Raw genomic sequence first — 13,769 nt, forward strand, 5'->3', positions numbered from 1 at the left:
CAAAACAATTAAATCTCAACGTTTCGGACTTTAATACACTAAACAATACTTTTAAGATAAATTGGGCCAAACATTTCCTAAAACACCTCTCAATCTCAATGTGGAATTTTATTCCAATATTCTCTCGCTTTGGTGGTCTGTGTCACAACTCAGAACAGTCTGAACTTTAGCTTGAACTGCAATTACAAAGTGGACAAACTCCCTGTTAAACTATCCAATTTTCATAAGCAGGTTCTTTTAGCTTGGTCTCTCACCTCACACATATCTGATTTGGAATAACAGAGATATTTTATATAAAAACAAGTCTGGGTACAGAATCAAATTCTGCTGGTGGGCCAGCTATTTAACGGAAAGGGGCGACTTTTTTCTTAAAGAGAGATTCTCTTGACACATAATATTCCAGTTACGTCTTGAGAATTTGCAATCATATTTGACGCCATTCCATCAGTCACAATAATGCTCTGGCAGAACTCCACCAACTCCTGCCTCCCTCCCCGCTGTGGCTGAATCACCTGTTGGTCAAATCTGTTTTTCTTATCTTCCTCGAAATAATAAGAACAATCGTGCCTTGTTTCAGAAAGAAATTGTGTCTATTTCTAATGTCATCTTTTATTGGAATAGATTTATACACAATATGACTGGAAAAGAGTTTGGTTGATTCCTAACAGATACCTGATTGCAAACAAGGTGAAAGGAGTGTCATTTAAAATAATTCACAGATATTACCCTGCTAATCATTATATGACGAAATTTAAAAGGGACATAAATACAAACTGTTCATTTTGTGAAGACCATCCAGAAACTGTTTTGCACCTCTTTTGGTGTTGCTCACACACCAGATCATTTTGGCGTAACTTAAATTTATCATTGATCACATTTATAAAGACTTAGTTCTATTATGGGAGAATGCGTTTTTTTGTTTGTTTTTATAAAACTCAAAGTAAAGAGAATGTGTATTTCATTATACATGTATTAATCAATCCTGTTGGCAATGTATATTCAATGGTAAAAAAAAAAACTCACTTTGTCCTTTTTATCCATGAAGTTGTGCACTATATTACTTTCTCTGGCTTTAACAACAAAAAGGCAATTACGACTGTAGACGTGTGGTCCTCCTTTTCTTTTTAATAACATATGAGCTAACCCTGGCTAAGTAATATTTCCTCTATTTATATTGTATGTGTTCACTAATGCATGTGTTTGTTTTGCATGTATTTACTTTTGTATTTTTAAAAAAGGAAGAAAAAGAGAGGTCTGACTCTTGGATTTTCACTTCCGGTCCGTCACTCAAAGACGTCCGTGCACAACATGAATAAAGACAACAATTCCCATTTTTGGTCAGTAAGAAAAACACACCAAGACTCGCACCATCCATTTTGCATAAATACATGTTTTCTACGTGATTTCTTACTACGGTGTATTACTTCAACGTAGTAAGCCCACCAGAAGGGAGATTTATAAAAAATCGGCAACGGTCGAATAACTGATAGATAAACTGAAAACTAAACTAAAACCTAACTAGCGTACCATATGTATGTAAAAGATACAATAAATTATTCAGATGCAAGCGCCCCGGCTACTGATGGGCCAAACTGAAAATAAACGTAACGCTTTAATGTAAAGTGTTGCTGCTTTTCGGCGTTCCGGTTTGATTTCCCCACTTCCGCTCATCCCTCACGCAACCATCTTGCTTTTTGGTTTCTCTTTGGCATGGACCGGCATTTTCCCACAACACCCTGCTGCTGCTATCTTGCTCATACTGATGACGAAAATGGCGGACTGCTCATCGTCGGTAGGTTACTGAAAGATACTATTTTATTTTGCAGTCAGTGGTTCTCCTATGGGGTAACACCATATTATTTTTTACAGGTCGAGGTTGTCGAGGGCTGTAGGCTGCCCGTTCTTCGTAAAAATCAAGAGCACGAGGACGAATGGCGTAAGTATTTGTTTTTCTAGTGCTAAGCTAATGCTAAGTGGCGAACCTTAGCTGTTGTTAGCGAGATCCCCGGCCACTGGCGAGAGCATACATCAGCAGACCCATGGACCCAGGGTGTCTGGTGTCAATTTCAAATCCTCATGATCCGCTGTTACATCTAACAAGTAATGACCTGCCGAGGGCCAGGAATATAATTATATTTAACTGCAGGAATCAAAAGCTAACTCACTGATAATGCCAGATTTGTGCTAAACCTTATTGTTGTTGATCAATTCATTTTGGCGAGATTAAGAAAGTAAATCACAATAAAGACAGTTGACATCTCAATGACACAAAGCGGGGTTTAAACATCTCAACATATTATTTACATATGACCTCTGTAATCTAACATCTTTTTTTGGAATATGCACCAAGAAATTAAAGTCCAACATTGCAATCCAAGTGATACAATAATTTGTTTCATCTTAAAATCTGTAGCCAGTGTTTTGTTGTTGGTAGTAAAAGTAAAAGTGTGTGTATCAGTCCGCTCATTTTACAGTTCTCAAATAGATTTGTGGCTTAGAAGAAAAACAAATCTCAAGATCCCTTTGTAATCCCAACATTGATAAATCATGAGCTCACTGCAATGTGTACCTGCATACCACTGCATATCACCATTCAAGCAAAAAATATCGAGATATGAGTTTTGGTCCATATCGCCCAGCCCTACAACATGCAGCTATGCTATTTATAATGTGATACTGCTTTTTTTTTAAGTTGCATTAATTTATTGATTTATACTGGTGTTATCGTGAACAATGTGACCTTTGTAGCCCTAGTTTGTTGAAAGCTACATAAATTGTCTCTGTTTTTACAGCACTTGCAGAAATCCTCAGTGTAAAGGAAGTCACAGCAAGAAAGCTCTACTACGTTCACTACATTGACTGTGAGTATAATTTTTGTCCCATCGTATTTTATTCACATGATATATATACTGAATTAAATGACACAGGAACATTATAGCAAATCTTTTCTTGTTTGTGTAAAATTACTTAAAGTCAACAAGCGTCTGGATGAGTGGGTCACAGCAGACAGGTTGGACTTGAAGAAGCTTCAGTTCCCTAAGAAAGAAGCTAAAACTCCAACCAAGAATGGTCTACCAGGCTCCCGTCCCAGTTCCCCAGAAAGAGAAGTGGTAAGTACTGCTACACTACACCAGTAAACCATTATCTCATACCCTCAAACATAACAGCAGTGCAGTCAATAAAGAGTACTGGTTTATATCATGGTTGCAATCATGGTTTGCTCACGCCCCTTAATCATTGATTTAATTATTTGACGTTCTTTCCACCAAATTCACAACGGCTAAAACAGGCATATTTTGGCTACCGTAAAACCCTGGCTTGGAGGAGTGTGAGTCTGACCAGGCTGCGCGAGATAGGAATTAAACGAATACTCGAGGCGGGAGGAGTTTTTGCCTCAAGGATTTTTTTGTAATGGAGATACTCAAATCACTCGAGTAATTGTTGCAGCCCTAATCAAAATCCTTACTGGAAATCCTCAAACAGGCCGTTACAGCGCAGATACTAACTAACTTTTTGCATTGGTTGCACTGGTGTGCCAAACTTTAAAACATTTAGGTGCACCCAAATGTTTCATTTCTTCGCCTTTTAGGCCGTAAGGTCACCTTTTTATCTCTCTCCATAAGTTTCATATAATGTGAATGATTTTTAAACAAGAATACGTTGTAGAGAAATGTAACTAATCAAATAAAATAATCAACAGATTAATCAATATGTAAATAATCATTAGCTGATTAATATATCCTGTCAGGTTTCTTTGTGTCTGTATTTCTTTGACTGTCTCTTTGTTCTGATAATTGTCAAATATGATGAAATTGTTGGTATAATTGTGGACGAAGATATTTTTCAGGATTTTTACTGTGAGGACAAAAGGGTTGCAGGAAAGGAGGTGTACTATTTAATGGTGTGTTTATCATTCCAAGCACCAGTTAGAAGTGTGTACAGTGAACACTAATTGGTTTTATAATATTATACCCCGAGTCTAACTGAGTTAACCCCCTTCTCTTCCTTTGTGTTCAATTCAGAGGAAGAGTCTAGATGCCAACCTTCAATCTTCCACAGCTCCCTCCAGAGGCAAAACCCTCCCCACTCCGGTACAGCTTGAATTTACCCATTCCAGAATGACTGAGACCTTGTTTGAACCTGGTGTTAACATGCATCTCGTATGATCACACAGCTGTCAGGTCATACTGAACTGCATGGAAATCCAGATATAAACAACCATGACACAGTAAAGGAAGAGGATGATCCTGTTGTGCAGAACAAATCTGGAAGTGATTTAAAACATTTATCCAAATGTCTGTCCGGTGTACGCACTGGAATTGTGAACAAGCCAAATTTTGGCTGCAGATCTTTCAAGGTAGCTGGAATGTCTTTTTGTTTTTCAATGTTGTATGTTATGTTCAATTATATTATATATATATATTCAATGTTGAATATTGATTTGGCTTTGTCTACATACATTATATTATCAATATTGAAATGGCACAACAAAGAAGTTGATGTGGTTGTTATTTTAACAGTGGTAAAGAAAACTGGTAAATAACAAAAAATTTTTTTTTTTGTTACAATGCAACCCAGTGCAGTTCACTGATTTGTTGTATTTTAATACCAGGTTTAAATAGAGTGTACTTAACATCAAACTAGTTATATCTGGCTCTATCAATGAACAAATTACAGGTAATATTAAGATGGCACCCTCTATGAATTAGTAAACTAATTTATAATTATTACATTGTTATAGTTTGAAATTCTACTACAAGTCTGACTAAAATCAACAATATTTAGAAATAAAAATTAAAGTTCTTGTTAATTGTCTGAATTGAATTGAATTGTCTGTCTGAGTTTCACAGAGTCTCTTAACAAAGTTTATCCCCTGCAGAAAAGAAAAGTAGAGCCTGTCGCCTTGGTGACTCAGGTATCCCCAGTCACGCCGCCCCCACCCTCTCTGCCACCCTCAGCTGAAGCCTCTCAGGCATCCGTTTTCCCTGCTGTGAGGGAAACCAACACTTTCAAGTCCCGTGAAGACCATGAACAACTCTCCTCACTCACAACGGTACATAACATCCTCATGGATTCTTTAGCATTTGAACAGAAATCTTTTCACAACCTAATATGTCATTTCTCTTTTGTACACAACAATAGAACGGCACTGCCCGAAGACCTCTCATTCCTCCTCCTCAGCCTGGGAGGAAAAGGAAAGCTAACTGTGGGGGAACTGATGAGGTAACCAATTTAGAATCGCATGTACTTCCTGTCAGTTGTCAGTCTCCATCTCTTTTGTTTTTAAAGATGTATAATTTTATTCATTCATGTTGAGTTTTGTATTCAATACCACAAGTCCACCTCAAGTCAGACGAAATGTCATCCTTTAGTTTTCACTTTTTCACACACACGTTCTCCTTTCTATGTTAACCATGAGAAAGCACAAGTTTTGTAGCACAATATGTGACCAGCCACAACCAATTTTTTCAAAAATATCAGAGATTTTTTTTTTTTTTTTACAAATTATGCAAGTTGAAATTTCAAAGAAGCCACTCAATTTTTCAAATCACAGTATCGGAAGTTTAAAAACAACGTGTAGCTGCAATCTTTCTCCAGATCTTGTACACATCAAACAGAAGGATTATTTAGCGTTCGAAAGATAATAGCAGGACATGAGAATAATTAGACACATTGAGGTGAACAGACATAGCAGTTACTTCTGAGATGATGACTTGAAGTCCGCCATGAAAAGAAAGCAGCCCGAGCCTCTTATTAACCTCCTATCTTGTTATGGGGTGAGTTTTCATTAACGTCGTTAATCTACGGCAAATTCGTGTTCGTTTGAAATCACATACAAGGATTAACCTGATGTGCTTGAATAATGTGTGAATGACACAGCTTAGCAACACATATTTACTTTGATGCTAATGATTTAGGAACTATCGTGAGAGTTAGCACATCAGCCAGGAGCTCATTCAACAGCAGACTGATCCATCCACACTACAACACAGAGCCTCTTAAATGTATTTTATTTTATTTCATATTAGAAATATGTATATGTGATCCTACTAACTCTTAAATGTTTTCATTTTTATATTAAGATTTCATTTTATTTCTCTCTGGGAACCCCATGGGACCTCTTAATAGAACCCTTGGGGTCGCTAGACCAGCTATTGATAACCATTGTTTAAACTACTACAATATTTTCTGCAGTGGCGGCTCCTGAAGAAAATTTCAGGGGGGGGCAATTTTTTCTGATAATGATTAAGGTGACCCATTCAATAGGTGCATAAAGCAAGACAGTATCAATTTGTTAGGTGATTAACAGTCCTCCTTGTGTCCACTAGCTGGCAACTTGATAGACAAATATTATTTACATGAATCTAATGTATGATGTAAAATAGCTAAACAGGACACAAGATGTGTCCAGCAACCACATAAAGACAGGGGCAGCATATTAAGTCAAGTATTTATTAACTGACCAAGAATCAAGAGCTTTCACAACTTTTACCAGATACATACAACACACATACATGACAAGATAGTGCAGTCAAATTATTCATCAAGTGTAAAGGAAAGTGCAGAATTTGATCTTTAGATGTTTTGATAAATGCATCTTACAATACTCTCTTACACAAAACAGTCCGATTGTCTGATTTGCGTGAAGTTTAACCTGCAGTTAAACCCTGAGCAGAGCGATACAAACATCAACAATGTTAGCAAACAAGCTAACGAACGTAGCTTCAAATGACTGCTGTCCGCTGCTACGAGCCATAAACAGCTAACACGTATGAAAGCGTGAACTCCGTGGCACTGGTCAAACTACGTGTACTTATCCGTTCAGGCTGGGACAGATTAAACGAGCACAATCCTCTGTGTATTTTTAAAACGGTGAGCTTCGCTTCGCTGAGAGCGCTGCGAGCAGAGATGAACAACTTATCGAGAGACGTGAAGTGAAGAGAAGTTATCCCCTCCTCTCTTTGCTCAATTTACATATGACGTAAGCACGTTAGTGCATGCACATAAATCCTCATTAAAAATGCATTGGAGGGTATGTTTTTCGAAAAAATGTTTTAACATTAGAGTCAATCGGAGAATTTTTGGGCGATTCTTCACGTCAGTCAAATCGCCCCAGAAGAGGCGGAACCATAAAACGTGACTTGAATCTGACGATTCTGTTTGGACAATGACAGACAATATGTCTGGAACACTGATATAACTACATTTGCTGGCAGAGACGGCTGAAAGGAATATTAGTACTAAAGATCTTTGGAATTGCTGAGGAAAAAAATTCTCTTTCTCCTCCTAGTTGGGAGAGCGTCGCCCAAATCGTCCCTATACACCGGCCGCCCCTGATTTTCTGTCTTGTGGGATAACGTATATAAGATGTCACTGACAGCTAGACCAGACTATTGGACTATGTATATATGACGATACAGTCTCTTCGCTCACACAAGGTGTAAATCTGAGGCTAAAATTCTACCTAAAGCAGTTTGAGGAGTGCCTAAATTCAAATGGCCATATCTTCTTCAAATAGTAGTATAGGGTAGTGTATATTAAAACTTTGGAATCTAGAACACGACACACCACACCATCCTGTTTTCTAAAAATCTTCAACTACCACTTTGATATAGTTTTAATGTTTGATTATTCAATCACAAACAACTTTTATCAGTTTATCATGATTACTCAAAACAGTATTGGAACCAATTGTGTTGTTAAATTAAGCAAGTTTCATGAATACTGTTTAAAAAATCCACTCCTCCAAGGCTATGTCATTATATGAAGTTCCTAAAATTGTTACATATAGAATAATGTTATCTAAATATATTTTAATTTATTTTCATTATTTTTTGAGAGCCGATTGTAATTTGCCCATTTTTACACACGTCTAGGCAGTTCATTAATTTTACTAAAGGTATCCAAATGGGTCAGAGCTTCTATTTACTGCATAAAGCTTTTTCCACATGAGTTGCTCAGCTGTTATTTTAAGGGAGGAAACTGCTGCAGCTGCACTTCCAATGCTCCCAAACATAGTGGCCAGAGGAATCGTCATGAAGGTTAACAAAACAGTCTGCCAAATCCACTTGAAATAACTGTAATTTCTTTACTCTTCATTCACTATTTGGCATCATGTCTGTTATCACAGTACTGTTGTGGGCAGTATTTCTTTTGGCTGCCATTTAACCCAAACTGGAAATGTACTAACACAACTAAATGTTACACTTGTTCAAGTGAAAATGAGAATTGTTTTATTCCCCTCTTGAGTTTTCAAAAGCCTGTGCTTTTTGTCTTTTTCTGCTAGATGATAAAGGTTTTGCAGTATAACATCCCTCAAAGTGGCAGTGTCTTTCTACCACCACCGGAGGTCTGTTTTAATTCCTTTTATTGCCCATTGATTGTACGTTGCTGTCCACATTTGGCTGTGCCTCAACTGTGATTACACATGTTGCTAACTTAAGTTCTATCTTTCCAATGATCAAGCAGCTTTTGTTTCAATGTGATTTAAAAAAAAAAAAAAAAAACCTACAGCCGGAGTGTCTAATGGTTGTAATCTCCTGTTTTTTTATCAGGATTCCCAGGATAGTTCAGATGGTATCCCAACAGCCCCCCGCATGACGGGAAGTTTGGTGTCTGACCGCAGCCACGATGACATTGTCACCCGAATGAAAAACATAGAGTGTATAGAGCTCGGACGTCACAGACTGAAGCCCTGGTACTTCTCTCCGTACCCACAGGAACTCACCACACTGCCCATCCTTTATCTCTGTGAATTCTGCCTCAAGTATCTTAAAAGCCTCAAATGTCTCCAAAGACATTTGGTAAGAATCATCACTGTGTAGTTTATCTGTGGCAGCATAGCTCATAGGACACAGTTCTCATCCTCTGTCATCTCCAACAGACAAAATGTAATCTGAGACATCCTCCAGGCAACGAGATCTACCGCAAAGGCACCATTTCTTTCTTTGAAATTGATGGCCGGAAAAACAAAGTAATATTTCACAAATATGAAATATTTTACCTGCTCTTAAATGTGTTGTTACTTTGTTTTTTTAATTGATATATGCCAATCATATCTTTCCAGAATTATTCCCAGAACCTGTGTTTACTTGCCAAGTGTTTTCTGGACCACAAAACCTTGTATTATGACACGGACCCTTTCCTCTTCTATGTAATGACGGAGTACGACTCTAAAGGATTCCACATAGTGGGCTACTTTTCTAAGGTACATTTCCTGGTTTTAAAGGCTGTTGCATTGATAATCATTACATTTATTATATTGAATAAATTGTTGAAATACACTGAATATATATTTATTTAAAAATACATGAAAAACATGACAAAATTAGATTTTAATTTTACCATATTTATAGGCAATTTCATTGTTTCTAACACGCATAAATAGCATTTATTTAACATCAAAAAGACAAAGAAGTAAACAAAGTATAAGATGAAATGTAAGGTAATAACAATGTAATGAAGTTTTGTCACTCTCCTTTGAGAAGCACAAACATCTCAAAAGAAAACCTTTCATGAGCCCGCAGCAATCACCTGTGTGTAATTTTATAGGTTTAGGGATACCGCTTAAAATATCAAGATATGAGCTATATCACCCAGCTTTACAGAAATTTAAAATTATAGTATGATATATATCAAAATCAAATGATGATCAGATTTGTATCCCATATCACCCAGACCTAATGATAAGTAACTGATATCTATCCAAACAGAGTTTCCCTCATGTAGTTGTTTTTTTTTTCTGTATGCAGGAAAAAGAGTCCACTGAAGATTATAATGTTGCCTGCATCCTGACTTTACCTCCCTATCAGAGGAGAGGCTATGGCAAACTGCTCATTGAGTTCAGTAAGTGTAGTGGCACATTTAATTCATATTTGTATGTTTGAATTGTTTGGATATTTCTGACAGTCATCTCCTCGCTGTTTGTAAGGTTACGAGCTTTCAAAGGTGGAAGGGAAGACGGGCACTCCTGAGAAGCCACTTTCTGACCTGGGTCTTTTGTCCTATCGCTCATACTGGTCCCAAACCATTTTGGAAATTCTCATGGACCTCAAACCTGACAATGGAGAAAGGCCACAGATCACCATCAAGTATGTAACTGTTAGTATTTTATCTCAACAACAACAGTTCTTTCCCTCCAATTATTATTGCCAAACCAGAAAACATTTTCTTTTTGTATATGATTTATTTGTAGAAATTACAATACTAAACAATTTGATCCTCCTTTGTTTGTTCAGTGAAATCAGTGAGATCACCAGTGTTAAGAAAGAAGATGTCATTTCAACACTTCAATACCTCAACCTTATCAACTACTACAAGGTGAGTTCAGTGTTATGTGGGAAGTGACTGAGTACATAATGTATGAACAGCTGAATTTTGTAAGGGGGGCATGTTACAGAAAATCGGATCAAACTCGGAACCTCAAGCTTTCTAATAGTTTAATCCTAATTTTGAATCAATTCAATCCATTCATAATTTACTAGGCTTGCATTTATTTAAAGCTGTAGCAGGAAGAATCACTGGGAAAATGGTAAAATTGTCTTGGTTTGTTAAACAATACATTTAAAAATACTCTTCAAATCACAGCTATGTGACAGCTGTTCCTCTCATCAGATGAGTACATGCAGACATGTTTTAATACAAGACAAATGAGCTGAGGCAATCTCTCCATCTCTGAAACTCATCTTCCATATTTATAGGTTTATTTGTAGTGTAGAAAGTTGTTACTATTGCTTCAAGTACCTATCATTCTACAGAAGTGACCTGAATACAGAGTAGATGTAGGACAGCCCAAAGGAGCTCTTGCGCTCTCGTAACTGCCCTGTGATTGGTCAAAGTCTGCTGGGATAGCACAAATTTGGATGAGGCTGTAAACAGAGCCCAGTGTGTCATTCTCTCGCAATCCATTTACATCATGCTCATAGGTAGGGCTGGGTGATGTGGCTTAAAAATAAAATCACTGATTTTAGTCAATGTCTTCCCCTAAAAACAAACAAACATCAAAAAGACAAATGGCAAAGTAGTTATTCAAAAAGTTTTTGTTTTATAATATCTTTTACTTTTGTAACTGATTACCAAGTAGCAATTGTTAATCCCCAACACCAAAGTGTTCCTTTTATTGGATTATAAGTGATCATAAATCGCAATGCATTATATATTTATTATCATATCAGACAAAACACACTAGGAATTGAAAAATGCAGATGCAGTATTAGTGTGATCATGCAAGCCAACATAGTAGTTATATGTACAATATAATTTGTAGTTGATGAGCTCTGACACTTAAGGTTGCTTACATTATTTATTAAAAAACAACCACAAGTAGTGTTGTTCCAAGTCCTTTGAAACAGCGCTGACATTCATTTCCACTATAGAGGGTCACCAGCATTTGTTGCATCCTGACCACCAACACAGGTCAGAATGCAACAAAATTATTTGACGGCTTCTATTCATTAACTTGTCTAGAACATATGTACCGAGTTTGGTGGGGCTAGCTCAGACGTGCTAGGATGAGTTCCTTCAAAAAGACTAGCCATTTTTTTCCCAAATTGTCTGACTTCTGGGCGGGCGGGGCTAATGGAACTACATTCGAAATTTGTTCGAAATCATGAGAGCAACAACTGTACCAAGTTCTGTTCAAATTGTAACAACTATGTGTGACGTAGACGCAAAAGAAAAAATCTAAAATGTAGCATTTTATGCAAATTTGACCACTTTATCTCATGCCAAAAATCCCCCAAAAAATCCTCAAGAAAATTTGGACTAAGCCTGAACCATCGACAATGTTTCGAGTTGTTATTCGTAAGAAAAAAATAAACAATTAGGGATGGCATGATACCTATATGACAAACTGGACTGGTATGGACTGCCCATACTGGTATCAGTCTGATACAGTAATTTTAGACGTATGAAGACAAATATGACGCTGTTAACAACACATTAGTGCCATCCATTTCAAGCTATTTAAAATACTAAATTCTCCAACGGTACTCCAACAAATACTCTAATTTTTACAGTCTGCATAGTGAAGCATTGTTTTTAATTATTTTTTTTAATTATTTACATTTTTGGTTTAATTTTTTCACAAATGAGAGTGTGACTCTGTTTGTGTCTTGAATGCAGGGTCAGTACATCCTGACTCTTTCAGAGGACATCGTGGATGGACATGAAAGAGCGATGCAGAAGAGACATTTGCGCATTGATCCTAAATGTCTTCACTTCACACCTAAAGACTGGAGCAAGAGGGGCAAGTGGTAGAGTCCCCACTCACAGGACCATACCCCCCACCCAACTGTCTGACTGCAGATTTTAGTTGAAGTGTTGGATCAGATAAATGTTTTCATGAAGCAGTTTCATCAAGATCCTCAATCAGACACTAAGCAGTGAACAGAAACTCTGTCTTGGTGCAGAATCTTTCATTGTGAACATTAAAATACAGTCATACTTGTGGACAAAAGAAAGATGGTGACACTTGCAGAATTGACATACTGTACCTTAGGGCTGCAATGCTTAAGCGCTAATCAAATGATTACAAAATGTATTGTCAACTGTTTTGATGATCAATTTATCGGTTTTGATGGGTTTTTTTAGTCATTAAAACAAAAACAATTTTTCACTTTCTTAATGTGAATATTTTCTGGTTTCTTTGCTCAATACGACAAATAAATCATTGAAACTATATATATATATATATAGTGGTTTGTAGACAAACGACTTATGAGAACGTCATAATTTGTAGGTTTGGGAAATGCTGATCGCCAACTTTGACATTTTGTGGACCAAAAGTTTAATCGACAAAATAATCAACGGTCGAATCGATTATGAAAATAATAATTAGTTGCAGCCCTAATGTACCTACTGTGTGAAAGATTCAACACGACAGTGAAACAGTAAAACATTTGATGACGTGTCTGTGTAGTTACAGACCACATAGACATGGACCTGCTTTTGACACCACAAAACAAATGATTTTCTGGATGTGTGTAAACATCCAACAGAATTCCTTGAACTTCATCCAGAAAAAAAAGTTATTTAACAACCTGACCCAGTCATCACTTTCTACATTGATTTTATTTTTAAAATGTACTTTTAAAACCTTTCACAAATGCCTCATGGTCAAAAAGGTTTGAATAGCATTGAAAACAAAACAATACCCACTGATGAACAGTCTATATTTATATCACTGACTCATTGTGATTCATACTGTGAGTGTGTAAATAAATGTACAAGGAATCAAATTTCATTTGTGGCAAATTTCAAGATTGCATTCACCCTTTCATCTCATTTTCTGTTAATCATGATTCTCTTGAGCGCCTGCATTTTCATAAGAGGGACAGAGACAAATAAGAGTTGCAGTTCATTTATTTTATGTACAAATATTTAAGTAGAACATTGTTTGCCATTAAAAAAAATCCTGACCCTACAGTTGTAATATAGTTTTTGAGATGTGATCATTTCATATGTGCAATATATCGAATACAACAGTAACTCCGCTTCTAATTTCCCTGTCTATTAAAATAGTTAGTGGGTTTATTTTCTTTGTTTAATCAGATGAATGTTCAGCTCCTGTCAATCATCTGTAAGCTGCACAATGAGACATCAAAGTGCAATGTACGTAGTGTGTCTGAGTAATATTGTTTACTCTATGTAAATTGTGAATTAATTGTGAACAATCGCAGCAGGAAAAGACCTTAAACATTTTTTTATGTTTGTGAATTTATCCATTTAAGCTAATAATTTAGCATATTCTCAAATGACAACGGTTGAGT

The 13,769-nt window shown here is 36.6% G+C and overlaps 1 protein-coding gene across 1 annotated transcript; it reads left to right on the forward strand.

Moving 5' to 3' along the window:
• Window positions 1–1,762: 1,762 nt before the first annotated feature.
• On the forward strand, window positions 1,763–13,360 carry LOC310926994 (histone acetyltransferase KAT5-like; the record flags this gene model as incomplete). Its single annotated transcript, XM_083889227.1, has 16 exons — window positions 1,763–1,792; window positions 1,870–1,936; window positions 2,793–2,861; window positions 2,974–3,110; window positions 4,023–4,091; window positions 4,175–4,357; window positions 4,880–5,053; window positions 5,143–5,223; window positions 8,288–8,350; window positions 8,556–8,804; window positions 8,885–8,974; window positions 9,068–9,208; window positions 9,753–9,846; window positions 9,932–10,091; window positions 10,239–10,320; window positions 12,124–13,360. 16 exons carry the CDS (start codon window positions 1,763–1,765, stop codon window positions 12,256–12,258), a joined length of 1,824 nt encoding a protein of 607 aa, XP_083745353.1. The 3' UTR covers window positions 12,259–13,360.
• Between the last annotated feature and the right edge of the window lie 409 nt (window positions 13,361–13,769).

This window comes from Microchirus variegatus, assembly GCF_963457635.1.
Source record: "Microchirus variegatus genome assembly, chromosome: 5".
Classification (NCBI taxonomy): domain Eukaryota; kingdom Metazoa; phylum Chordata; class Actinopteri; order Pleuronectiformes; family Soleidae; genus Microchirus; species Microchirus variegatus.